Below are 26,720 nucleotides of genomic sequence, written 5' to 3' on the forward strand. Positions count from 1 at the left end.
TTCGATGTATCGTATTTCTCTCTTGGCGTGGTACATCCAGCTGAGGTATTAGGACGAAACATCTTAAGGATAACGGAAAGCTCGTGCTTCAGTTCCGCAATAGGTGTAAGACAAGTGGTTGCAAGGTTGCGTAATATGAATCGAGCAAGGCCTCCTTGCTGTTCTGAAGGCCGCCGCTGTAGAACTGGCAATGGTGAAGAAAGAAACCATATAAAGAGGATTTATTGCACGCTTTTAGCATTACTCTGATAATGCATTCGAAAGCTTGATACCGTGAATTTCAAACACCGGAGAACGCGCGTCTCACAGCTCTTTTACCCTCTGTTTCTTTTTTCTCCCTGAAGGACTTGAATGTGGTAGTGAAGACTTCAGTAGAGTGCTTCATAGTTTTTAATGAACATGAAGGTTTGGCAGAAACGTGCTCGCGGGCAGAAACTACCGATGGATACTTCGCAGCTGAACGGAAGGGAATAGGATGCCGTTTGTTGAAGAAGTTCTTCGACACTATTAAAAAGATGTTCGACTGACTAATTATTTCATCTTCAGCCGTCTATGATGACTTCATTAAGCTTCCCTACATGTTGATCCGTGACTCCAATAGCACGTTCATGCAGCCCAAAAATGACCGCCCAGCGATATGCGCCACGCCGAAACAGTTTTCGGCATGACAATTACTTTCACTGAAGAAAAGATATGCAGATCCCACGTACTTTGCAAGTATTCGGCTACGCGGATCGGTTCGAGATTTTACAAACCTTTAACAAAGGAAAAAACATATTTGTGTAAGACAAGCGATTGGGGGGTTGTGACGACAACGTATGTGATGCCAACAGCAAGGCGACTACGACGGTGACGATGATATATATACATAAATGTTACGGTGCTGCGTCGCAGAGGTCATAACATTTATCACATAAAATGATGACGTTTAAGCAATACATCGTTTACAAGCTATCCGAATATTCAAATACCAGATCGTGTGGAAGCGCTGTGTCAGACGCCGAGGGAGTGGTGTTACGAGGGATATCTGCAATGTTTGTCAAGCACGTCAGGAAGAAAGCTTACTATGTCGCCTGCGACTAGGCGTTTTCTTCTCGAACGCGTACTCATTCCTAATTCGAACGGTCTTCTGTGCCAATAGCAACACGTGCATGGGCAAGAAACCATAAAACACCTCCTGTGCGGCTGTCCAGCAAACCAAGTGCTGTTGAGGTGTCCTCCTGTGAGAGACAGTTACGGCGCTGCACTTATCTCTTCCGTTTCCTTTTCTAAAATCACTTCACACACACACACGACATGCTTGCCCTTCGGACAGCTTAAGGCCACTTAGATGAAATACCCTTTTACAGAAAAGAAGATCTTGGGACCATGGCCTCGTGTGTCTGCGATGTGCGCAGCCACAACTAAAAGCGATGTTCTTCAGTTGCACCGACTTGCATGAGCGCTTGTCATGAACTGTTGTTCATGAAAAATGTTTCGCTTACGGAATCATCATCATTTCATGCAGCACTGCTAACCTTTTTAGAGCGTATCAAGCTGTCCGAACCCACATTTGCTTGAACATTTACTTAAACCATGTTTTCATGTGCTTCGCATTGTATAAAATTCATTCCGTTTCATCTGATATGTATCTGTGTAGGCTCTTTACCTAAAGCATCATTCGATTGTATCCTTAAACTCGTGTTCTGATGGGTACTGATTGTTTGCATCGCATTTTAAGTTCCTCTGCGTGTTTCACGCTACTAAACGTTGTATAAACTCCCGTTTCCCTGTTCTTTCTTTCTTTCTTTTTTTGTTTTCTTCTGTTAGATGGTTAGCTCATTTTTTTATGGTTCCTAATGCCTTCATATATTTGCATTGTATACATTTCACTCATGTTTGAACTTTTTCGTCCCCCCCCCCCTATGTAATGCCCTAACGGGCCCTTAGGGCACTCAAATAAATAAATAAATAAATAAATAAATAAATAAATAAATAAATAAATAAATAAATAAATTGATAAAAAGACGAGCGCTTCATTGCGTGTGTGTGTCCGGGGAAAGTGTCAGTTTCTCTGCTCCTTTTCATCTTTCATTTCCCTTTCCCCATGGCAGGGTAGCCAACCGGGCGCAACGTGGTTAAGCTCCCTGCCTTTCCCTTGTGATCTCTCTCTCTCTCTCTCTCTTGTCGAGGCGAGAATGGTGATTAGAGGTTCATGGACAGAGAAGTACGACACGCGTCTAAATATATGTTAGCGTTCCATACCCCTTGTGTCATAGGGGTACATACCTATTCTGGAGGAATCGCCAATATGAGCACATACGCAGTGGCCAAGAAATGCGGTAGCCCACATATAATGAATTTGAGGAAATCAAATAAGCCGGAGAATTTCATCCGCTTTTTCAATGCGAGGTCTATGGGGCTAGCGATACTTAGAAACCGACAGTATAAGGGCAGGTTTTATGTCCTGATTTATTGTTTTATTACGCAGAACAGAGATGAATCCACTGGCGCTTCTTCGTCGATCAAAATTTCATGCTATATAAGCCGAAGTATCTAGTGGTACGTGCCCGATTTGTTTAGGACTGATGTAGCCCGAATATCAGAAATAAAAGAAGGGACTGAATAATAGGCGTTATTCTATCATGAGGTCTGTATGGCTTGGAGATGCCTATGAGCCGACGTTATATGCTCCAAGTTTATGTCACGATCTATTGTTTCACTACACAGAAAAACATTTGCGATTACTTGCGTTGTTTGGCCGGTCGGAATGAAAACATGCTACGCGGTCCGACGTACGAACAAACTGTGGGAAGCTGACAATAATATTTCGCGTTAATGTCGCTGCTCACGTGGCCACCTTGTGCGACCTTTAACTGCTGCGGGGGCCTTTTGTCCATGGCGTAACCGGTGCGAGGCAGTTGCCGCGGGGCATCGTCGCCGCGCTCTGTTTCCACTTCTTGGGAGGCTCTGCTTTGAGCTACTGTCGTCTCTGTCAGAGGAGTTATTCTTCCTTGTGGAAGAAGAATCCCTTCGACAGTGGTCACGCCGTTTTCTGTCGGTGGTTGATGGACGCGTATGGCTCAATTTTCGACCAGCTTGGTTCCTGTAGCCAGGCTATCAGAAGTATTCATTTACTGCACATAGAATGTAGGTGCCCGTGATTTCTGTGTGTGTACATGACATATACATGATCATTTCCGCATATACACATCTCATGCCCATCACTTCAAAATTGTGTAAAGTGTCTCTGTCACAATCATTGTAGATAACCGTTGTGTATACTCTATATATGGAACATCATTTTATACATGCGGCAATTAGTTTATGGGTAACTGTGCCTTTTCGTGGGTCTATGTGATTATATGTTAGTGAGTGAGGAGTCGGACACTACTTTGAGTACGCGCCGTGTATACAATGGTTCGTTTCTTGTATATGATATCGTCCTGGTGAAATTGTGCGTGATTGTGACTCAGTGTTCGTATCGTCTCTTCTTAAAATAAACTTTTTCTAAACACAGTCGAAAGGTGAAAAAATGCTCGCGAATGTCAGTAAATGGGCATGGTAAAAAAAAAAACAATTTCACCACACATTCGCAATGACACAAGCAGACTGGCTTGCTTGATGTATAAGTCACAAGTTTAATAATCTATCGCTTATACAGAGAACCATGTAAGCACTGGCAGAGAAGTGTTGCTTCCTGTCAGCGATAATTGCTAAGCTGGCGCGCCTCACAATGTGTCATCCTTAGCGCTGACATTTAGTCCTTCCAGAAGCTATAACATGCAGAATGCAGTCGCTGTTTTTACTAATTTTGTTCCAGCTAATTTCCAAAATTATAGCAAACAAAACGCTTTTCACCTTGGCAGCTGTACGAAATGTAAATGGACGGTGTTGGCCAAGCCAGAGCTCACCGCTTCGTGAGCCAAGAGTTAGCAGCTAAATCAAGTGTATAGCACGCAGCATTGCTACATTTTTGGCGCTTCGAAGCAATAAGAAAGCTATTACGGCACTTCGAGTATTGAATTAGTTTCTCTGGTTGCCTTATTAAAATGTTGTTGTGCCACCACCTGTTATGTTTAAGGCCAATTCGCCTTACTGCAGGCCGATGAGCTCGTTCAATTCCTTTTTTTTTCAAGATATTAATTCATTATTTGTTTTAATATGTGGTATCTGAGCACCCAAGTTAGGCTATTAGGCTATTATGCTTATGCTATTAGGCTATGAGTTGAAAGCGCTCAAAGTAGTTAGATCTGAGTTACCAAGCTTCATTTCCTTTTTATTGAAATGAAAATAAAAGAAAGAGACTTTCAAATTCAGTTTCGTGGTGTTGTAGTGACGAAACTGGAAAAAAAGAAACGGAAGGAATTCCGAGTTTTGTTTGTTGCCACGTGCCGTATCTTTTAAGACTTACTCGAAGACATTCTTTCACATACTACGCAGTACGTTTTACCTTCATAGGTTTCCTTTATTGTTGAAAATCCCAAAGGGGAAAGTTTGCTTTTCGCAGATGGTGCCAACTATGTGTAAAGCCTTTCACGTGTATACGGGCCGAGTGTAAATCGTTGTCGTTCTGTCTGGCTATTTCCTCTTGTTTTAAATGTTATTCACAGATTTTTAAGCACTGGCGTGTTATCGCGCCATCAAGCTCGTCATCACGATCATGCTCGATAAGCACTTCGAAATCGGATGCTTTGCTATGATAAATGTTGCAAGGTCTGCAACTGGCAGCTACAGAAAACCAGCTTTCGAAGAGTACACCACGACATTACGACCGGAAATATTTTTTAAAGATAGAGAAATGTCCACAAACCAATGACGATGATTGCATATGTAAGTGAACAAGACGAACGACTTCAAGGAACTATTCGCTTTATTATTGGAATGGCGTACTTGAAGTCCTATATTTCTTGCAGTGAGAATATTCAGGTAGCCTTTGTTGCTGCGTTGCGTCATTCCGAGGATAGCAGAGCCGTTGACCAGAACATCTGTAATGTTGAAAATCCAACCATGGAGAAATATGGTCCAACCACCGACGACGAAAGCAGGCGAAGGAGCCAACGAAAGCTATTCGCATAAAGAAATAATAATAATATTAAAAGATAAAGACGTCCCAGAGAGCATCCCTGCATAGACACGCGACATTAGCTCACTCATTAGGCCAACGGCTGCTCTGTAATCTCGTAACCCACGTGCCACTATGATCATCTGAAAAAGAAGAAGAAATTAAGATACCTTCGTGGCAATTGACGAGGTAGGCATTAGCCTCCTCGACACCGAGAAAAGCGAAGCACACCAGTCTCCGTCGCTTCAACCGCAATGTTTCTCCCGATTTTCTCTCACAGTCACCGGCAAAGCTTATCCAGCGGCGAAGTCTCATTTGAGGACAGCGTCGATACATGCGGGGTAACGCGCCTTTTCCTCCTTCTCTCGTCGAACGCAAGTATGGAGCGTCGCAAAGAGAGCGCGCGACGACTCTGCGGCTAACCTTGACAGCGCATTAGCGAGGACGCAGATTATACTGGCCTGGCTTTGCGACGGTCGCCTTGCCGCATGCGACTTATTTCATATTCGGAGGGCAGCTTTCTTTTCTTTAATTTCTCAGACCCTGTAGCGAAGCCAAGAAGCGCGTTTACCGTTTTATCGCCACGGGCCGCAGAGATCAACCTGTTCCTCCTCTCTCGCCTTTTCACCCCGTCCGTAAGTCGGCTTTAAAGCGAGGTTTGAGAATGAGAGAAAGAGTGAGAGAGAGAGAGAGTAGGAAAGCATAAAGTATTTGCAGACAAAAACTGAGCTTTGCACCCGCACCTTCTCTTCTACCGGCGTTCCGGAGTCGTTCAGTGGCGCTGGCGCTGTAATGAGGAGTCTTGGAGACAACGGCGTCGTGAAATTACCTTCCACAGCACTCGGTTATCTCCACCTTTTCACCTGCCCCCGACTCCTCTGTACTACTCTCAATGCTGCCGTTCCTGTGGTACTCTTAGCGGAGCAGCGCATTACAGCTTAGTTATCTTGAGGATGGGCAAAAGAAATCTCGTTCCTACTTTTACAGCACTTCTTTCTTTCTTTCTTTCTTTCTTTCATCCGTTCGTTCGTTTGTGCGCTCCTGCGGCTTTATGTCGTTGAAAGAAGAAAAATGAAAAATATAGAGAGGTGGCCGTGGTACAGAAACCTATACGACGTGTCCGCTGCCACAGTAAAGCTCTGTGCATCAGGAATCTGCCTGACTTTCCCCGCTCGGACAGCATTCCGTCGCTTGTCCGGTATGCACGCACATCCGAGAGAGACTGGTTTTCCTTCTCCAATGAGACAGGGAAGACTCGTCGGATCCGCCGTTGAGAGGACGTGCCGCTGGTCCTGACAAGGCCTGCTCTTGCATCACAATGGCCGGACAGGATGCTTGTTGCCTGCGATTCTGCCCGCCTGGCTACGGCATCCGGGAAGAAATTAGCACCTGCCTTGACTCTTGCTTGAAGCGTAGCGTATCGTGCATTGCGCCGAGTTTTCGTTCAAGGAGACGAGAAAAATGTCCCCTTGTGCGTGTAGGCAGGCGACAAGCGTTGATGCCAGAAATGGGGAGGTTCTTTTTTTTTTTTTTTTTTTGCACGGACCTTCTCCCTCTCGTGAATGGCAAGAACAGGGATGTCTGTACGCGCTGCACGTTGAACGTTGTAGTCGGTACCTCGCGTCAACTGTATGCCAACCGACGGGCAAAAATGAGTGGCGGATTGTCGCAGAAGTAGCTACCGTGATACGCCTCGCATTATTTTTTCTTTCTTTTCCTTCAGCACGTTCTCGTTTGTGATCGCGTTCCTAATCCACGTACATGCATGTTCGCACCTCTTTTAGGAGTTAAAGAAGTCGCAGTTCTGCCCAAAAGGCGAAGCATCGATTGCGAAAGCAAATTAATAGACAGTCATACTAAGTAAGGATAGTAGTTTAGCGTTTGTATAAACTTGGAAACATTTGCTTACCTAATTATTACCAAAGGAACGGCAGCATTGAGAGTAGGTTAGAGGAGTCGGGGGCAGGGGAAAAAGGGGAGATAACCAAGTGCTGTGGAAGTCATTTCACAACGCCCTTGTCTTAAATAACAAGCACGGTGCCAGCGCACAACGGCAAATGTGAACACATCGCACTCTATGACCGCAGGCACTGGCTGTCAAAACGCCGGCGTGAGCAAGTGCGGCAGGGAGCCAAGTGACCTTCGTGCTGTCTATCACTTCAACGCAAAAAGCGGCTAGAAATCAACAAGCGCTACGGTATGAGCCGTCTGCAGATCGCTTTCAAGGTACGGCGCGTGTGAAAGGCCGCCACCGCGAAAAGTGCGCAGTTGCTGGCGGACCCCTCCCGCGTTCCTGCCACGCTGCCTCCCCACTTTCTTGCCTTTCGCGCGCGAGATTGAGCCGCTATTGTCAGTTCCCCTTGCGCCCGGTCGCGAAATACCCAGTTGCTGCCGGAGCCCAACGACCCCTGCCCTCCCTCCCTCCCTCCCTCCCACCTCTTAACGGCCTTTCACGCGACGGAAGACGGGGCGTTTGCTCTCCACCATCTTCCTTAGCGCGCGCTATATTGAGCCGCGATCGTCGGCTCCCAACGCGTGCTTTCACTCGCACATACAGCCTGCGGCGCGCGGCCACGGTGTTATCGTCCTTGGGCGGAACTTTATATACGGAACGTCATAGCGATGCCAACGGCGACGGCAAAAATGCGCCTGCAGTGTCCATATAATTGCTATTGCAATAAAAAAAAAAACTTTTTGAAGAAGACGTTTACCAAAGTGCTTTCATTATAAAGTGATAGGGGTAGCACATTTGATGTTATTTCTGCCGTGGTCGTTCTGAACATACAGGTCACCATGATGCCCAATGTCGTTTACGTGAGCAAGAACAGAAGTATACAAGAAAACAAAGAAGAAAGAAGCATATTTGACCGACGATCACGATACTCCCTAATGCGAATTCGAGCGCAGCTGTTTAGGTGTTTTGAATTCGCGACACGGCGTAGCAAATAATTTCATTCTGCTTTTTGTTATAGCAGAACCTCGCATAAGAACGTCACGTTACGCAACGAATGCGTGCTTGTCGAGCTGTCCTTCTTTTTTCTTGGAAAGCCTTTTTTTATTGAAATTAATTAGAAAGAGAAGGCCTTCTGACTTCGTCTAGGTTGCATAGCAGCAGTGGGCGACCCTCAGACACTTTGCGGCTGGTCGCCATTGCAATGGGAAAATACGTCAAGTGGTACTTTATGCTTTGAGCAGTAAAGTCTTCAGTAGTACGTGTTGTTGGGCTAGTTGGTTCATGCCGAAGAATCTCAGACCGACGAACAGTCGAAAGAATTAGCGAACACCTTGTCACTTGCTTTCCTTATTTCCATTTCGTTCTAAGTGCCCATAGGTCTTATGGTCTGTAATTGTTCAGTGTTCTTTTCTGTTGCCTGTGCTAGCACAAGGTCCAGCTAATTATGTGCCAGTTCACTTCGTGGCACGACGGTTAAAAACCCTTCTCGACTCGTGATGCAACTCAAGTGCATCACGAGTGTGGCGCTGTTCCCAATAGCTGAGAGATCCGCAGTGGTTCCCATTCTGTTCTTGGCACTTAGGTTCATGTTACAGTGTATCACCGGTTTGCTCGTTTCAGCGGCTTTTGCGAACATCTCATTTTGCCCCTTTCTGTAATCTGCCTCTCATACTTTTCTAATTATAACTATTTTCATGCAAACATACTTCCTTCTTTTATCTCGTACGTCTGATAACGATGTCTGCGAAAAAACTAATTCACCTTCTATTTCCACATGTACGATAAGCGCCGACTTCGAACAATCGAGGTCAGTTTATCAAATATATATACTTCTGATTATGAAGCCGTACAAAAAGAAAGTTAATTCCTGATCAAATTTGTACCAAATCAGCTATACTGTGAACACATGACTTTTATCTTTATTTGAGTCAGCTCACTTGACGTTGACTTTCTTTTAAAACCATTGCATTCTGCCATTCAGTTACTGTACATTGTTAAGAACGGCCCAGCTGAGGTGCAAGTTTTGCCAGCCGGTTGCGACAGCGGCGTCAACTTTCTAGGGAACGCCATTTTTACGCTCTAGTCTCGCCGCCGTTGTGACTGAATGCGTTCGGCGGGCCAACTATTGTTACCGAACCCGCCAACGCCGATCTGTTCTGCTATGAGCGGGGGATTTGCCGCGGGAACGTGTGCGAAGGCCCCTTCCCACGCGCCGTCCAAGACGCAAGACAATGGGCACCTGGCGGGGCGCTGCGGGGGTCTGCTCGGGGAATAAAAGGCGCCTTTCCTGACGCAAGCCCCGAGTTCTACGAAGTCCGTCTGACGTCGGCTCCGGACCGTGAACCCGTGCGGAAGTGTGTGTGTGCGTGTGTGTGTGCGTGTGTGTGTGCGTGTGTGTGTGTGTGCGTGTGTGCGTGTGTGTGTGCGTGTGTGTGTGTGTGTGTGTGTGTGTGTGTGTGTGTGTGTGCGTGCGTGCGTGCGTGCGTGTGTGTGTGTGTGTGTGTGTGTGTGTGTGTGTGTGTGTGTGTGTGTGTGTGTGTGTGTGTGTGTGTGTGTGTGTGTGTGTAAACCGTCCCGCAGAGAGGCGGCTTGTTTACGATGACTGGACGAACGTTTCCGTCATCTTGGGATCGAGGGGGGGACCGAGTGTTTACAAACCGCTGCTGTGCGGCTGCTCAGCGCTTTTTCTCAAGCAGTCATGTCAGACTGATGTACTTTTCTCTCGCAGCCATGCTACACTGATGAACTGCATGTAGATACTGTAAATAAACCCATATTCCTCGTTCTCGATGAGACGCAGTCTTTCCCTTCATCAGCGTCCTCAGCGTGGATAAATTGGACTACGGCGTGGGCCAGCTACCTTCTAATTCATGTCCGACTCCAATCTTGACAACTGATTACGAGCGATGGGATTGAGCCCCCAATCCTAACAACATGTCTTTGTTAATTGCATAGGTGTTTTGTGTGGTTTATGGTGAACACATGCCTTTTTTTTTTTGCTATACACAGTACGTCTGCCCAATTTATCCACTTAATAACTATACCAACTGCACCCGCTACTAACTTTACCCTCCTTTCACAAGTGTACCCGCTAATACCTTCTTGCTTGCTATTCCATAATTTGTTTTGTAATTCCTTGTATTCTTCCATGGAGAACAAATGCAGTTTAATTATTTGAAGTTTTCTTTCCGAGAAAACCGTAAAAGCTCCCTTTCAAATTTGGTACATGACATGTGGTATGGTAACTTTCTTTTTCCCGAGTCCAGCTTGCGTGTTTGCGCTGTACTCAGGTAGTCATAATGTATGCTAATGAAATAAAATGAAACCTTATATATGCGCAAGGCGAAGCAGACACGGCTAACACCTCCAATGTATCTACATATAATTTAGCTACTTTTTTACACTCCGAACCTGTTCTAGCAAGCTTGGAGCGTAAAAGTGGGCAAGCTTGAGTTACGCACTTGAGTATTTAAATTCCCAGGGAGAGCTTCTGAATTAACGCCGACGTAGGCTCCATCTTTATGCATGGAACGCTGAACGACTCTCGTTGATTGCGCGGAAAAAGCGCACGACAATGAATTTTGAAAGCCTGCATATATCGTTGTCTACAGTTTTTAAGCACACTACTTCGCAGTTTTGGAAGTCTGCATACTATCTATACACAACATCCTTTACGGAACTCTGCTTCCTTTGGTCTGAATTTGGTTTAAGGGCCATCGATACGCATTGCTTTCTTAGTTCCTTACGTCAAGCTCGCGTTCCCTCAAATGAGAGGACGAAGAACCCATGGTGACGATCCTTGAAGCGTCCCTCAACACCAGACGGTTTTTTACAGTGCACACGTCGGACTACGTGCAACATGATATACATTATCTATCTGCCATTTATTCATAATGTCTTGAATTGCAAATTACGGCGACGTGTTTGGCTGCTCGTCAGCTCAAATGTTTCACTTCGCGAACACTTCCAGCCGTTGCCCGTGCCACTGTCGAGAACTGAGGCAGCGCTGAAGCTTCGGCCACGTGCTCGTCGGTCGCGGTATTCTGGGACATTGGTTGCGACATGTCGCCTCGAGACTGCACAGCTCTGACACTATAATGCACCCTCATTGCACCTTCGACTATCGCTTGGTCTCAGTGCACGGAGCACCCTTTGCTAATTCGTTCAACTCCCATTTGAGGGCAGGAGAAGCGCGGCGCGTTAGCCGGCAGTCACGGGGTAATTTTTTTAAAATTTCGTACACTGTAAAGAAAGGCTGAAAAAAAAATGAAACAGGGTGATTATCTGAGCATAGATGAAATAGTCCGATGTTTAAGAACAAGCGCTACAACTTTTGTATTGAAGATCTTTCGCTAGAGGTAATTTTTAAAAAGTAAGTTAAGCAATCTTTGTTAATCACCCAGCTTGGCGGACTGCAAATGGGATATCACGACGTGCTCCATATGGCCCAGAAAAATACTGCGACATACTTGGCCCAGGTTAAATGAACCCAACTGTGTATATATATATATATATATATATACCACAGCGGCCGCATTTCGATGGGGGCGAAATGCGAAAACACCCGTGTGCTTAGTTTTAGGTGCACGTTAAAGAACCCCAGGTGGTCAAAATTTCCGGAGTCCTCCACTACGGCGTGCCTCATAATCAGAAAGTGGTTTTGGCACGTAAAACCCCAAATATTATATATATATATATATATATATATATCATAAGAAGCCAACAAACACTGAAATCAAGGACAACACAGGGGAAATTACTTGATTACTTGTGCTTAATAAATGAAAAAAATAAAGAAACGATAAATTAATGGAAATTAAAGTGGATGAAAAAACAACTCCGTTGTGGGTTCGGTTCCCACCTGCCGCTAGTTGTTTTTTTCATCCACTTTAATTTCCAATAATTTATCGTTTCTTTATTGCAGTTATTAAGCACAAGTAATTTCCCCTATGTTGTCCTTGGTGTTAGTGTTGGTTGGCTTCGTATGATATGACTAATAAAAATCGGGCCCCTCGCTTAACCCTCTTTCTTCTCGTTTATATATATATATATATATATATATATATATATATATATATATGCAACTGCTGCGCATGTTATTTTTTGACAATTCCATGCAGACGTAGTCGAGAACGTCGATAATACGAGATGTCTTCCTTCTCACTCTATCAGGCGTGAACAATGAAAATGAATAAGCTTGGCGGTGTTGACCGGAGGCGCAGCAGTATCCTTCGATCTCAACTCTCGCAAAATTCCAATACGAATGCTCAGGTAGATGAGGCGGAGATGGCGATAGACTTTCACACCTGTCCGGGAAGGCGCCGGACACGGAAAAGTCATTTGCTCAGTGACGTACCCGCAGCCTTTTCCATATGAATGGAACCGTATTAATGGACCGACATCGCGCCTCTCGGGCAAGAAGTGAGTGGACTTTGTTTACCATCGCCGGGTGACTGATGGGCCGAGAACCTGCGCTCATATTTCTCGACCCGGCGCGAACTCGTCGAGACGTATTCTTGGCTGCTCGCTATTCTTGGCTTGCTTCACGCAATCTGCTGGCTTCCGCTGTCCATACCGATTCCGCCGCAAGGGTCAAAGGACACCGAGATTGTTCAACGCTCCGCTTCGAGTTGCTAATTTTTCTTTTTTTACTTCGCGCATTTGTCGTCGCTTTTGTTATGAAATGGTTTCATCGTAGAGTACGGTATACCTCGGGGCAATATATACTTATTAGTATTCTGTACCTGGTGTCTGTTAGTCTTTCTTTCTTTAAGTGAAAACGTGTTCTTCATCGAATGTTACCCTTTCCAGCTGGCAGTACTAACCAGAAAAACTGCGTCGTGACGGAAGACTTGATACTTCTATTTCGTATTTCTATGTTACGCACTCTTTCACGAACCAGCGCGAATTCGTCTGCAAGCGTAACGGCCACGCACTCTGCGAAGCAATCTAGACCACCCCTGGTGTAAGGTGTACACATACTTTGTAAATTGATTTTTTTTCTTGCAACTTTTCAATATGAATGTTCAGATGACTGATCAAATTAGGAGCATTGTGGAGGCGTGTCCACGACTCATATTCACGGCAGGGGTATCTGTTCATGATCTCTTTGTCGTCCATCTGCACACCTGCCTTCCTCTCAGCACATCTCCCAGCACATCTGCCTGATGTTAGCTGAGAGTTTAGCGCTTTGCCACATCTCCTTCATTTCGCTTACTTTTTCTCCACCTACTAGATTTTACCATATCCTTACAGAAAACAACCTAACAAAGCATTTAAGAGCAGACAGCATTTGCATTAGTCCATTAAATAGTGCCGTTGGCAGGAAGCTTGGTCTATGGCATGGTCTGTGACGTGGTCTATGAAATTGTAGTTGCATAAGCGCTGTTGAATTATTGACTTGATAGCACAGCTCCTTTCATTGACTTTAATATTTTAGTTCATTTAATGAACTACTCAAGGGACTAACACATAGAGTATAATGTAAACAAGAGTAAACTATCTGGTTAGAGTATGATTCCTCTGTGAAGCATGACTTTAGAGGCTGTGGGATATGAAGTCGTGACGCGTGACATCGCGGCTAGTACTGGAAGAGAATGAGGAACGCGCGACTCATGGCTGGATGACAATGTCCGTGACTTGAGCCCATAGGTCAGCCGACTCACTCACGAGTACAGTGACTCATACTTTGCTCCAGGCTCGTTTCACCAGCGTGAGGTAGAGCGTTGGTGAGTGACAAAGGGTGCGTGTGAGTAGAGGGGAGCAGGCACGGCAATTAGTGTCTGTGAATTTGATGGACAAGCGTGTAAACAGGAGTTAGTGTCGGTTAACGTGAGCACCAACGAGTGTCGGTGACGGTGATGTTGAGTGGACGTGCATATTAACGGAGGGTAAGTGGGTAAGTGTGAGTGGGCTTGAGTGCGTGTGTTAGTGATTGTCGGCGAGCGGGATATACACTCACTCACATTCACTGACGTGCGTGACTGAGTACATATCCTGCAAACATATTCGTTTGTGAGTATATGAGTGAGCATCGGCTTATTCTGCCGACCTATGCTTGGTCTTGCTGGCTAGCACTTCTGGACCACGACTTCCCCGCGACGTATATAAATGCCTTTTCTTTTTGTATTTTTTTTCACACAGGTGAAGAAAGAATAAACTGGAAAAGTTGGCACCCCTTGAAGACACCGGCTACTTCATCCACAATTCCTAGATAGCCTTCACACGACAATTTTAGACACGAGTTGGTGGGGATGTAGCAGGAATGATAATTCCAGTCTTTGGGTGCTCTGAAAAAAATAAAAATAAAATAAAAATAAAATAAAACAAGCAAACAAAAAGAAAAGTAGACATGGTCGATTTTAGGATCACTACGTTAGCGAGAAACAGGCAAAATTCTATTTCACAGTACATGTAATCAGTACATGAAACTAGCTATGGTACTGACGATAGTATTGACATTACACGGAACTGGTCATTATTCCGGCCGAGCCAATGAAAGGGGGGGGGGGGGGGGCAGAATACTTCGCGAGGAAAAGGAATAGTTGACATGCGGAAACAAAATGATACCGGCGATAAATTAGACCTTGCTTCAAAGTATCAGACGCTGATGCTATGTGAACTAGGCAATAAACAAATCTGGTGACTCGGGTTTAAGCGGAATCCATCACGTCAGTCACGCTTCGATTTTTTACGTCCGGTGCGTTTAGATGCGGGATGAGTAATCTTGGTCGGATAAGATATATCTAGTGTAGTCGGTTAACGCGATGTGAGTTGGGCTGCTGAGCACGAGATCACGGGATCGAATCCGGGCCACGGTGGCCGCATTTCGATAGGGGCGAAATGCCAGAACCCCCGTGTACTTAGATTTAGGTGCACGTTAAAGAACCCCAGGTGGTCGAAATTTCTGGAGCCCGCGACTACGGCGTGCCTCATAATCAGAAAGCGGTTTTGCCACGTAAAGCCCCATAATTTAATTTTTTAACGCGATATGAGCATTGTCAAAAACTGACGTTTTGGGATTTATTAAGTTTTTATTAGAGGCCCTGTTGCTAAGAGGCATGTGGACGTTCCAGGAGGAATCTTTAGATATGAAGACCATAGATTACAGAAAACAGCTTTTAGGCTGTACGTAAGCGCTGGTGAATTTTCGCATAGATATCTTACGTAGAATAGAAGTTGGCGTTACTATTCAGACGGGTGCCCTCCAAATTAAATGACAGACTTCATGTGGATGGAACTAAGACAATGATAAAGGATGAATTAGGGGTGATGAAATGCTCAGTTCAGGATACAGCAGAATATTAAACCTCAGGAGAGGCTGCCCGAATATGCCAGCAACAATTTGTGGTGAAATATGTCCCCACGGACCCTAATCGTAATTGAACTTCGGTTTCGAATGCGCGAACGAACACCCAATTGCCATTGCAAAATTTAATGCCACTTTTTCACTTTTGCAAAGGCACGCGCCCAGAATTGCCGTCCTTTCTTGACATCTCAGGATCACGATAACCCCATGGATAATTTTTCACGTCATCTCTCGCGCAGTACGATCGCGATTGCTGATAAACAAAAGTCGAACGCGACGCTGTCGCTCCGGCATTGAGCAACTGTTGCAGTTTAATCTACTACTGCCTTTACCCATTCAGCGCACTGTTCCTCTCGAAGACTCAATTACACTGCGCGGGCACTTCCAAAGCTACGGTAAAACATTCCCCGCGAGTGGAACAGGCAGCGGGACCGCTGCTGGGACTCCTTGCAATCGAAACGACGGACCTTGGCTGGCAAACGTCTCCCTTCCCGTTACGCAACAACATATTCAAGTGTGGCGCCCCCGCGGGAGCTCTTTCCCGCTCTCAACGTTGGCGCAATTCAATGCATTTCAATGCAACCTAAGAACAAAAAGACTCGCACGTGCGTTGGCACAGAACAAGATAGGAATGACAAATGGCCTGCTCACGCAAGACGGCGTCTTTTGCAGGTATTCACGAGCGAGTGAGACGACAAGCTGCCAGCGGACTCTACAGTTGGTTAAAGCCTGTGAAGTGTAACCGCGCCTTGGCAAGACATGATCCCAACTCTTGCTCTTGTGGTTGACGAGTACGGCTAAACGTAGGCGTGTACTCGGGGCGCGGAAAGAAGAGGCAAATCTCCAGGGCTACTCACCTCCACGAATCTCCGCTAACGTTAAAAAAGAAAGCGAACCACTAAGTCTCGCGTATTCTCCGTAAATGCGTGGTGACGCATGACTACACCACGCGAAAGAATATACCTCGTCGAAGAAGAGCGACCGAGCGATCATAACCGGCGCTCCGGAAAGTACGAGATGCTCTTTTTGCTCCTGTGGTATCTTTCACCGTCAGGAGAAGGGCGAGAAGGTAAACAGAGAGAGAAAAAAAATAACAGATCAAAGAAAGATGTAACTGGACTCGGAAGATCCGTCGTCGTTTTCAGGGTCCGTCTTCGCTCAGGCATTCGACGTGCTGCTGCTCGCTCCCTTTCACTTACCCCCAGCGTCGCCTCCCCCTCCACTTCCAGCATGTCGCTTCACTCTCGCGTTTCTCAGTCCTCGGCGTCCACGCGCAGAAATTCGACTTTCTGCACCCCCTACGTGTGTCTCTGTGTGTGCATTTGTGGTCGCCGCGGTCGGTCAATTCGAGGCCAACCAGAATCATCCGTCGGCCGCGCGGACGGCTAGATTAAACCGCCCGATAAAGGCCATCCAAGACCTTTTGCAGATGCGCGCCAACGGAATACGATTTGAGCTAGTAGCCGCATGTCGCCGAGACGCATTGGCAAAGAAGGAAGAGGGCAGTAGTGGGGGCAAGGGGGGAGGGGGGGGGTTATTGCGTGCGGGGAAGATGGCACCAGTGCGCGCGCGCGTGTGTGAGCGTGTGTGCGATGCGCCTGTCCAAGAGGCCACCCTGCAAAACTGAAAAATAAAGCAAAAAAACCTTGAATGAAATGAACTGGTTGTCCTGCTCTCTGTGAAGACGATGGGCACCTCTTCCGAGGGCAAGGGGGCCAAACTGTACAGATAAAAAAAAGAACTATAAACTGAGGGCTTTCTCTTTACTTCCCTTTAGAAATTAAGATACTTGAGGAGGAAAGAAGCTGAAAACCGTCTGAAAGCAAAAAAAAAAGAAGAATAATAATTGCAAAACCCGGTGAGAAGAAGGCAAGAAGAAAACTGGTAAGGCGCTGCATCACGAATGGGTGTCCGCGTCTCTGCGTCACGTGACCGTCCAGGATTGGACCGCGTGCTGGACGACGAGGGGATCCTTCGAGCGACGGGTATAAAAGCGACAGTCCGCTACTCGGAGATCATCACCACTTCACTTTGCTCTCTTCGGCTTGTGCTTGGGAACAGCTGCTCCTCTCCTCCGCCAAGATGATCAAGGTAAGGAGACGACGCGAACGACTTCTTGTGACGCCACCTTCCGGGCCAAAACGAAAAGAAGGCGAAGAAGAGAAGAAAACGATAGCGCCGCCTTGAGGACTTTGCGCCCAGCATCTATTCTTTTCGTTCCGCCAAATCACGTGCTCCGAGTGTACGACGGACTCCGTGGAACGCTTTAATGATACCGGTGGACAAAGAGGGGGACTCGCACAACGTCTACTTGCCTTACGCTTTACGAATGCGCTGCTTCAGCCGGAAACGAGGAAACAAGGGGATCGTTACTCGGTGGAGGATCCTCGACGGCCGTTGTATAATGTGGGACTTGTACTATTAAGTGTCTAAATATGGTTGGCTACGGAAAAGCTGACAATTTCATTGTGAGCAACATTAATTGTTATTCTTGACCGCGCCTGCCGTGAATTTGTTGTTGCGAAGTTGTTTACTTAGGTTCAAGTAAGCGGGTGATTTCCGAGAGAATTCGATCGTGCAAAATGAGTGTGACGAGGGTAATGGTTGCTGATACACAGTAATGAAATGAAAGGCAAATTTAGACGCTAGGGTTGGAGAAGGCGGCGCTCCTCGACCAACTTTACTCCGTCGGAAGGATATTGCGGACTACGTTGATTTGTTGACATAGCCAAGATTTGATAAACAACGTTAGACACAACAGTTGCAACTTTCTGCGTTTATAGAGTTTGACATCCCCGTTCTAAAGAAAATACTACTTTGCTGCAGATCGCCGCCATCCTTGCTCTGGCTGTTGCCGTCCAGGCTGTCCCAGTGAGGTTCAACGCCGAAGGCGACCTCGACACCGTAAGTACCGCTTCTGCTCACGCAGCATCTGTCTTATCACAATTGGACCGTTGTTCCTGATTGTACTTATGTTACGGCTGAAAAGAGAGATTTCCAAAGAAACATTCCGGGAAATTTCGAGGAAGAATTACTCTAAGGCATCGGAGGAATTATTCTTGAGCTCAGAAGGGCCATATTTTCGCAGCATCCATTGAATCCGATCGATAAAATTTTCAAGTGACTATCACTTGCCTTACGTCGTGATGATATGGCAGTGACATTTAGGATAGCTATATTATTCTGGGATAGAAGTTGAATATAAGGTGTTTTGTGAAACCGGTGTTGAGAGATTTGAACAAATGTAGCCTTGCTACGCGATACAATCTTGATTAGAGCTTTACAGCTGCCCCCACTAGCTTGACACTTTGCAGTTACTGCGAAAGTCAGCTAACTGAAACTAAGACAGGAACAAACGGCGCATCGCACCGACCCAGGCTGCATAGAGTACGGAAAAGGTTACTGGAGAGGGAAAGAGAAGAAGTTATTGAGGAAACTCATAGAGGGTGGCCTGAGGTAATATTCTGTAGCCTGCAATTCTGCTCAGAGGGGTGTGAGGAGTGATGATGAGAATAAGCAAGCTGGAAATATACCTCGAGGCTTAAAATCGAGTAAATTAAGTTAAATTATGGGGTTTTACGTGCCAAGACCACTTTCTGATTATGAGGCACGCCGTAGTGGAGAAATTTCGACCACCTGGGGTTCTTTAACGTGCACCTAAATCTAAGTACACGAGTGTTTCCGCATTTCGCCCCCATCGAAATGCAGCCGTCGTGGCCGGGATTCGATCCCGCGACCTCGTGCTCAGCAGCCCAACACCATAGCCACTGAGCAACCACGGCGGGTAAAATCGAGTAATACCATATAGTAAAACTGCTTAGTGACCGTTGCTTATTTGTTCCTTTTTCTTCATCTGCCCTTCCACGTGACAGGCCGCCCAGACCTTCGCCCGCGCCGTCCTCTCCTCTGACGACTCCCTGAGCCAGCCAATCCCATACTCCTTCAAGCACGAGTCTTCCACCGAGGAGGGCACCCACACCCACGAGGAGTCTGGTGACGGCAACGGCCGCGTTACCGGCAGCTACACCCTGACCCTCGCCGACGGCCGCCAGAGGACTGTCCGTTACACCGCTGACGAGACCGGCTTCCACCCCGAGATCGTCACCAACGAGCAGGGCACCGAGTCCAACAACCCAGCCGACGCCAGCATCACCTCCAGCGCCCTGTCCGGCCCAGACGCTGCCCACGCCGCCGAGCCCGAGCGTCTCCGTCTCCTCGCCTCCGGAGGATTCAAGTCCAAGGCCTAAGCTGGAACCACTAGAACGCCCTTCTACGGACAACGACGATGACCACGAAGCGAAGAATCAAACGAAAAGGCTCTCTCCCCCCTATTTATGTTTCCCCCTTCGGCGGCAGAACCTGCGCCACTGTTCTTCAGTGCCTCGTGCATCTGTGAAGAGCTCATCCATTCCTATTCGAACCAGGCGTCGCGCAAGATGCACCGCGACCTTCTAGGCTTTTGAAGAAGAAATGTACGTACGTCCCCGTCGTTCCCTGTAGTGGGATGGCGCTGCCCTGGCTATTTCTCCAGCGCTGGCAAGTGGTCGCGTGTTAAGGAGAAATGGAAAAGGTCCCCGGTTACTCCCTTTCCGAGAAAGACAAGAAACTGCCATCTCTGTTTGTAAATGTGCTGAAGCCAGAACATGGAATCTTGATTGTCGTTTGTACGTTCTGTGTTCTTGTCTTTGTCCCGTGGCCTCGTGCAATCTTATTTTGTTCAGACCACTGCGTTCGCCACTTTCTTCTTCTTTCTTCACTTCCCTCCTCGCTCTGGGGACGGTTAGCGCGCGTTCCCCCAGACACCTCCGCATGCATATGTTGCCCGATGGCTTCCTCGCTGTGATAGGAGCGGCTCCCTAACATCCTCGCAGAGCCCCTTCTGACGTATCGCTAACTAGCAAGCTAGCTTTAAGTAACAATTGCGGGTCACATATATATACGTATAGTGTACAAATACTTATTCCTTATTTTTGCTTATTTCTACTTTTCTTTTTCTTTTCCTAACACTTTTTTTCACAATACAGAAGCACTCCACTACTTGACGGTTGTGATAAGCTTGTCGATGTGTGCAATGCTTCGACGGGGGTAGTCGGCACTAGACATTGCAGCACCTAACTAGTACGCACGCCATGCCTTGCTTGTTTCGCGTGTTTGTCTACGTCACTGTCCAATGTTCCTCTCACTAGTTTGTGTGTCCTCGTCAGTTCTGTGTACTGGTTTCATGAACTACAAAATAAAACGCAAAGCAAGCCCTGTATGAAGCAGCATGCACTGAGACATTCCACTTCTTTCTGATGTTACCTGATATACGATGCACTGCGGCCCAAGGCTACGCGACTTCCTTTTTCAGTCCTCTCTCTTGCGCAAGCCCTTTAGTTCCCTTGGGCGTTTAGGTTTCCGGTTCATACGATGGGAAAGCGAGCTTCAATACATGTTACATTCGCTAAACAAACTGTTCTCCACTATGCACTGCCAGAGTCCAATATAGTTTGCAGGGCTCAAGCATTGGCAGGTAGATGACGTTGCATACAATGATCGCCAATACTGTAACTAAGCTTTTCTGTATAGAGTTTGGTTTTGATAGCAAGCTTGCCAGCACCAAGTGAGGCGGCTATGTGAACCTTAACGCCTGATAGCAAAGATTGCCTCACTGTACTATGTTGGCTTTCATATAAGCCTTCTCCTTACTTATTTCTGCCCGTAAGCTTTTGCTTCCAATAGCTCCGGCGCCATCTTATTCGTCGTTTTTTGTTATATTTCTCTGTTGCTCTCCAAGTTTCTTGCAAAACGACTAATGACATGACATTATTGAAGTCGGTCGCCATCGACACCACTCCGTGAGATCGCTTCTCTATCTTCGCTTGCGTGCAAAAAACTCCTGCTGTCCTTTCAGCCCCTCATCAATGCAAGTCCCATCGCATATCATTGCTACCACCCACAAGTTAGTTGTAATATATTTAGCACAGCTAGACCAATAAGTTCCTCGAAAAGTTCATGCATTATCCCCGTATTACGACTATTGCCAGGAAGCTCTCCCTCAACTTCACCGAATGGCGCACAGCGGCACCCTTCGACTTAAGCAGGCACTGCCCTTCAGTAAATATCTTCGGTGATTATCTACGACGAGGATTTGTTTGGGAAACGTGCTTTCAGCCCAACGCCTTCTGGCATACACCGAGAGCACCTGGTTCAGAGTTAACGCTGTGCTTGGCGATGGAGCGCTATTGAAGCGCAATGACCACTTCGCTATGGAGGAAGGAAAAAGGCTGGGAGGGAGCATGACGTGACGATATTATGGGAGGGAGCATGACGACTCATAGGAAATGGGAAATTGGCACTTGTCGCGCGATAATCAAGTGGTAATTTCTAGCCGCTGAGGGCTTGGATAGTGGGAAGATCTATAGTGGAGAGAGCGGGTGGCGAGGGGCTATCGCGACGCAGGCGTCCATGAGCCACCATGAGCCAAATAATGCCTTGAAAGGAGCGGAAACCATATAAGACCTATTTTCATTGAATCAATACGCAGATGGGCACGAAGGAAAGGGAGGGGCACCGCCAAATGGGGTTGCTTTGCCGAGGCTAGCTGCCTGACGTTATGTTCCCTCCTATAGTCTTTTACTGCGAGAGCAACTATAGAGACACTTCAGGCGAAATTTCGCTTTCGCACGTCGCCGTCGCCGTGATGTTCCGTATGCATTCCAAATGCGATAAGATCCCATCATGACTAACTAATTAAGAGTAATTATCTAATTAGGTGCTGTGAAAAGAAATAATCTGAGCATCTCCAAGCGGCGGCAAACATCATTACCTTGGTTCTATTCAGCTACGTGGCATTTGCATATTTTTAATGTTTGGCTCAAGTTACGTGGGACACTTTATATACCACCCCAGGTTCATTCAGTATATCGCATACGGTTTGCTTTATGCTTATGATGAACGCAAGGAACGCTATCAATTAACTGCTTGACCTGCAACGGTCTGAGGCGTTGTATCCTTGGCCTGAGCCCGTATTTTATTTCGACCGTCGCGTTTCGTTTTTCCATTCTTCGAGACAGTGCCACGCGCTTCTTGTTTACCTTGGTGCATTCGTCCTCCCGCCTCAATAAGTGCCAAAGTGCTTCGCTTTATGTGGGCTCGCAAAGCGTCGATTCCCGCCCCTCAAGCATCTCACTTGAATTCGCGAGCGAAATCTGACGATGCCCGCGCGCTCTATCCCTGCCAGTGCAATTATTCAAATCGCGCCCATTGGCCTATCTTCCACGGGATGAAATGCGACACCCGAGATTCGAGAGCGGTCGATAAGCAGGGAGACTAATCCCCCATACGTCAAAATGAGCCTGTGCTCTCACGGCACGCAACAAAACCGTAAAGCACGTGGATTCTAGCTGCGCAGTGATCTAGGGCGCGTACTGGTATGCGCTGCGATTCCCGAGCGGTTTCGCAGTATTTGAACGGGTTAGCGAGAAGGAAGTGCCAAGCGGGGCGCCATCCATGCAAAGAAGGTACACGAGTGCGCATACGCTGTGCACGTGAATGCCGACTCTTTCGAAAGCATTGGGAAGAGTAATGGCGCGCTTTCAATTTGCGCCTTTCTTTATTTTATTTGATCTGCCTCACTTTCTTCTCGTTTTCATTTTTTGTTTGGAACTATCGAGTGAAGACAGCCCTGAGTCAGAAGCTATCATTCACAGGTGCGAGGACTTGCCTAAAGAAGTACACCGCGAAAAACGTTTACTTATTTGGTATACGGAGCAGGAGCGGACCTCCCTCTCACTTTTTTATTTCATTCATTAATTCACTCACTCACTCACTCACTCACTCACTCACTCACTCACTCACTCACTCACTCACTCACTCACTCACTCACTCACTCACTCACTCACTCACTCACTCACTCACTCACTCACTCACTCACTCACTCACTCACTCACTCACTCACTCACTCATTCATTCATTCATTCATTCATTAAATTATTGCGATCCCGCATTATGTACCATGGTGTGCCTCCGGGACAATTGCGACACTGACGAAAGGCCTCACATCTATGATTAACATTTGCTGCAAGCGGGGTTAATATGAATTCGCTACATTTCGCGTTTCCATAAGCGCGTCCTCGAGAGTTCGTCGGCTGCCAGCAAAACTAGCCGAGATAACTAGGACAGCGGAATTGAACTATGATCGCGTATACGCTTCTGTTTGCGGAGAGCTATACCGCGCCGTTTCTTTAACGTCACTTCTTTTCTTTGTATGCGTTACCGCAAGCTTATCGAATCGGACTAATTTATTATTTATTATTCGTGCTATAATTTATCGAATCGGGCTATAAAACCCGTTATACTTGTTTCTTCTTGTCTTAGTTAGTGATATTATTTTACGCAGGTAGTTACCGGCGTGAATTGTCAAAGTATAAGCTTTACCTCAGAGGCGCGCAAGTTCCTTCTCGCCTACTTCAATAAAAACTTTTTCATTACCCTTGCCGGCATTTCAAGTTCAGTTAACTGCGACGTGTGTAATGCAGTACGCATGGCATATAGCCGGATGTTCCAGCGAACACCTTTGGGTGGTAATGAAGAGAGGGAAGCTGCAATTAAGAGACGATGTTTTTATCAACCAGGCAGTCATTTGTGGCGGTGCGCTTGAGGATCAGTTTTACAGCGACATACGAATGTAAATAATTCACTGAAAGATCACGAAAACTTCCGGAGACACGTATGTAAAACCAAATCGTTACGCAAGGCGCACACATTTGCGATAAACTGTAGGCCTAGCACAAATTTTGGGATATTCGTACACATGAAACGAGCGGTGAAATATATCAGTGTCCCAGATAACATATTGTCGCTCTGCGACGTTTTTATACCGAGAAGCTGTACAAAGAATGGGAGGATGACAGCGCCAGCTGACAGAAGCTCGCTGAACAGCGACACTGTATTATCCCTTTCCACGACGATCCCGTGGCCGCTGCCGTGTTTCATCACGTGATGACGCGTCCATTGCTATACCTCAGCTGCCTCCGTTGCCTCTGCGTTTACAATAGATGTACTACATGACGCTGGTGCTGCTCGGAAAACCTCTTTTTCGGCGCTTATCGTAGACGGTGACTGAGTGGACGGCACGCGAAGCTTCGGCTGCAGCTTCAAAGAACAGGTAAGCGCTTTCGCAGCTCATTACTCTTTTCACACTCGGCGCGACCAACGTGTACGGGGCTTGTAGTAAAAGCGGGGCTAAAGATGTATTCCAAGCTATCCTATCTTTCTGCTTATGAATTGAATCAGTATCAGTGTGTTTAGCTCTTCGTTCTTTATTCAGCAAACATTTTTAACCAGCTACTTGTCACGTTTCTAACTCAGTAAAGTTCCCCGGGCGGTCACCATCCGATTGTTAAATTTCTGCCTGATTGCTTGCGGCTGTGCTTATTTGAGATACATTTGTTCTTGCTGGACACAAGGCTTGTAACGTAGATGCTCTGCACGTTGTAATAGCTTGTAGCAAATATGTATCATCGATAGTCGCTCGCTTACTGTGGGGACCGTTACGAAACGTTCATCTTCGAACATTAGTGCGCTGTCGGTGTAGTCGTCGTCACCCATGCTTCGGCGTATTGATTCAAGGGCGCAACCATTCACGTGATACGTTGGCGATAGAGCGGGTGTATGTTTGCGTGCGAATTGGGGTGTATGTGTGTAGATAACGTGCGAGAAACGTACTACAGAGTACTAGATGCCAAAAAGCGACGCTACTCCCTTTATCATGGTATGAGGAGTGGTACTCACTCGTGCAGCCGTTCTGGAAAGAAGTCCTTTCCTTGGAGATAAACGCTTCAACGCTACCGGATGAGTGAATTTTTTTTTATTTCATTCTCGAGGGAAGCCATGCATCGAGAAGAGCCCGCAACACAGGCAGTCCTTATATGTAGCAGTGGTCCGGTGACCTTGGACACACAGATTCGTTCTATTCCTTAATATACCAGTCACAGTATTAGCCAACTGCTGCACATGTCTTCACTCCTCCACTCCAAATCTTCCAGCTTGAACCAAGCAGAGTGCGTTAGCGAAAACCCAGTTTTATTTCCGGGAGCTGTCCGCACAGAAGCAGGGCAGAAGGGGTGACGGTTTCGTATACGTTCGGTATTCCTGCGCTTTCCCTGAGGCAACGTGCGGAGCACCGCCGCACGTGCCATCTCGTTTCTCTAGCGCAAACTGCTTCGCGAAAAGGGTCAATCGACCATTTGTATCTGTGCGTGTGCGTGCGCGCGCGTGCGTGTGCGCGTGCGCGCGTGCGTGTGTGTGCGTTCAACATTTTGAAGTTATTTTCACCAGTTACTACTGCTTTCTTTGACTGACGAATGCGTGCGTTTACGATAACGTACACGCCGGTAACAACTGTTGATCTTGTTATATTGGTCAAACAATGCAAATATGGTGGCAAAATACTTCCGTGCTCGCTGTTGCTCATTGCGTGCTTTAGCGAGACAAACGGCATCGTTGGAGCGGAGCATTGCGTCCGTTGGACCATTGCCACCGTTTTTATCGCCACAGGAGATCCAGACGCTGGTCGACGAGCGGCCCGGTGGCCAAGTGCTCGTTTCACAAGACCTTTCGCTTGTGCCGGGAAAACGGATGGGCCCGAATGTAAACAGCGAGGACGCGCGGCGAATCGTAACTGCTCGCCAGAGTGATCGTTGTTACATAAAAAAAAAGAAAACCGGGTATAGCTTAAAGCACGATGCAAACAAACACGCGATTTGCATGCGCCACCAGCAGCCGCAAGTGCGCAGTCGTCGTTCGCGCAATACCTCTGCCGCTCGCTTTAAATAAAGAAGCGTACAAATGGGAAATGCAGGCGTCACATGATAACTGCGTCACCTTAGCAGGTTTATCGTGTTTTTTCTGAGGAATGATGCCGTTCCTGCCCAAAGCAATTAATCCGGGGTCTCACGTGGCGAAACCACAATTTGGTTTTGAGGCACGTGATTGTAAGGGGGGGGGGGGGTTCTAGAATAATTCTGGCCACCTGGGAGTCTTTTAGCCTACGCCTCATGCACGGTACTCGAGAGCTTTGGCATTTCGCTCCCATCGGAATGTGGCCGCCACGGCCGGGATCGAATAACGTGAATACGGCAATATCCCATGCACACTCAAAAGCCTGAATATGGAAACATCAGTATACTGCAGCATACATCATAAGCAAGCTATGTAACAGAAAATGAAATAATACTTTTTAAAAGTACGCAACGATGGAGACAATTCAATATCTAACGGCAAGTTATTCCAAAATGATAATGCTGAAAAGTGCGCAGTGTGATTTCTGTAATTAGTTCATGTCATCGGTACAAGAAAGTTGCCATGCTCAGAGAATCTAGCATTATCTGTGTTAACGAGACATGACTTGCAGAAAATATTTACACGAAGAA

The 26,720-nt window shown here is 46.7% G+C and overlaps 1 protein-coding gene across 1 annotated transcript; it reads left to right on the plus strand.

The window, feature by feature from the left end:
- The first annotated feature begins 17,264 nt into the window (after positions 1–17,264).
- On the plus strand, positions 17,265–20,573 carry LOC142585664 (cuticle protein 10.9-like). The gene is made up of 3 exons (XM_075696598.1): positions 17,265–17,397; positions 18,133–18,210; positions 19,179–20,573. Exons 1-3 carry the CDS (start codon positions 17,389–17,391, stop codon positions 19,551–19,553), a joined length of 462 nt encoding a protein of 153 aa, XP_075552713.1. The 5' UTR covers positions 17,265–17,388; the 3' UTR covers positions 19,554–20,573.
- Positions 20,574–26,720: the final 6,147 nt, after the last annotated feature.

Source organism: Dermacentor variabilis, chromosome 6, assembly GCF_050947875.1.
Source record: "Dermacentor variabilis isolate Ectoservices chromosome 6, ASM5094787v1, whole genome shotgun sequence".
NCBI classification, from domain to species: Eukaryota; Metazoa; Arthropoda; class Arachnida; order Ixodida; family Ixodidae; genus Dermacentor; species Dermacentor variabilis.

Excerpts from the sequence above, each read along its gene's own strand:
- LOC142585664 (XM_075696598.1), top strand. Across the intron at positions 18,211-19,178 it reads CCGAAGGCGACCTCGACACC|GCCGCCCAGACCTTCGCCCG; the intron begins GTAAGTACCGCT and ends TCCACGTGACAG.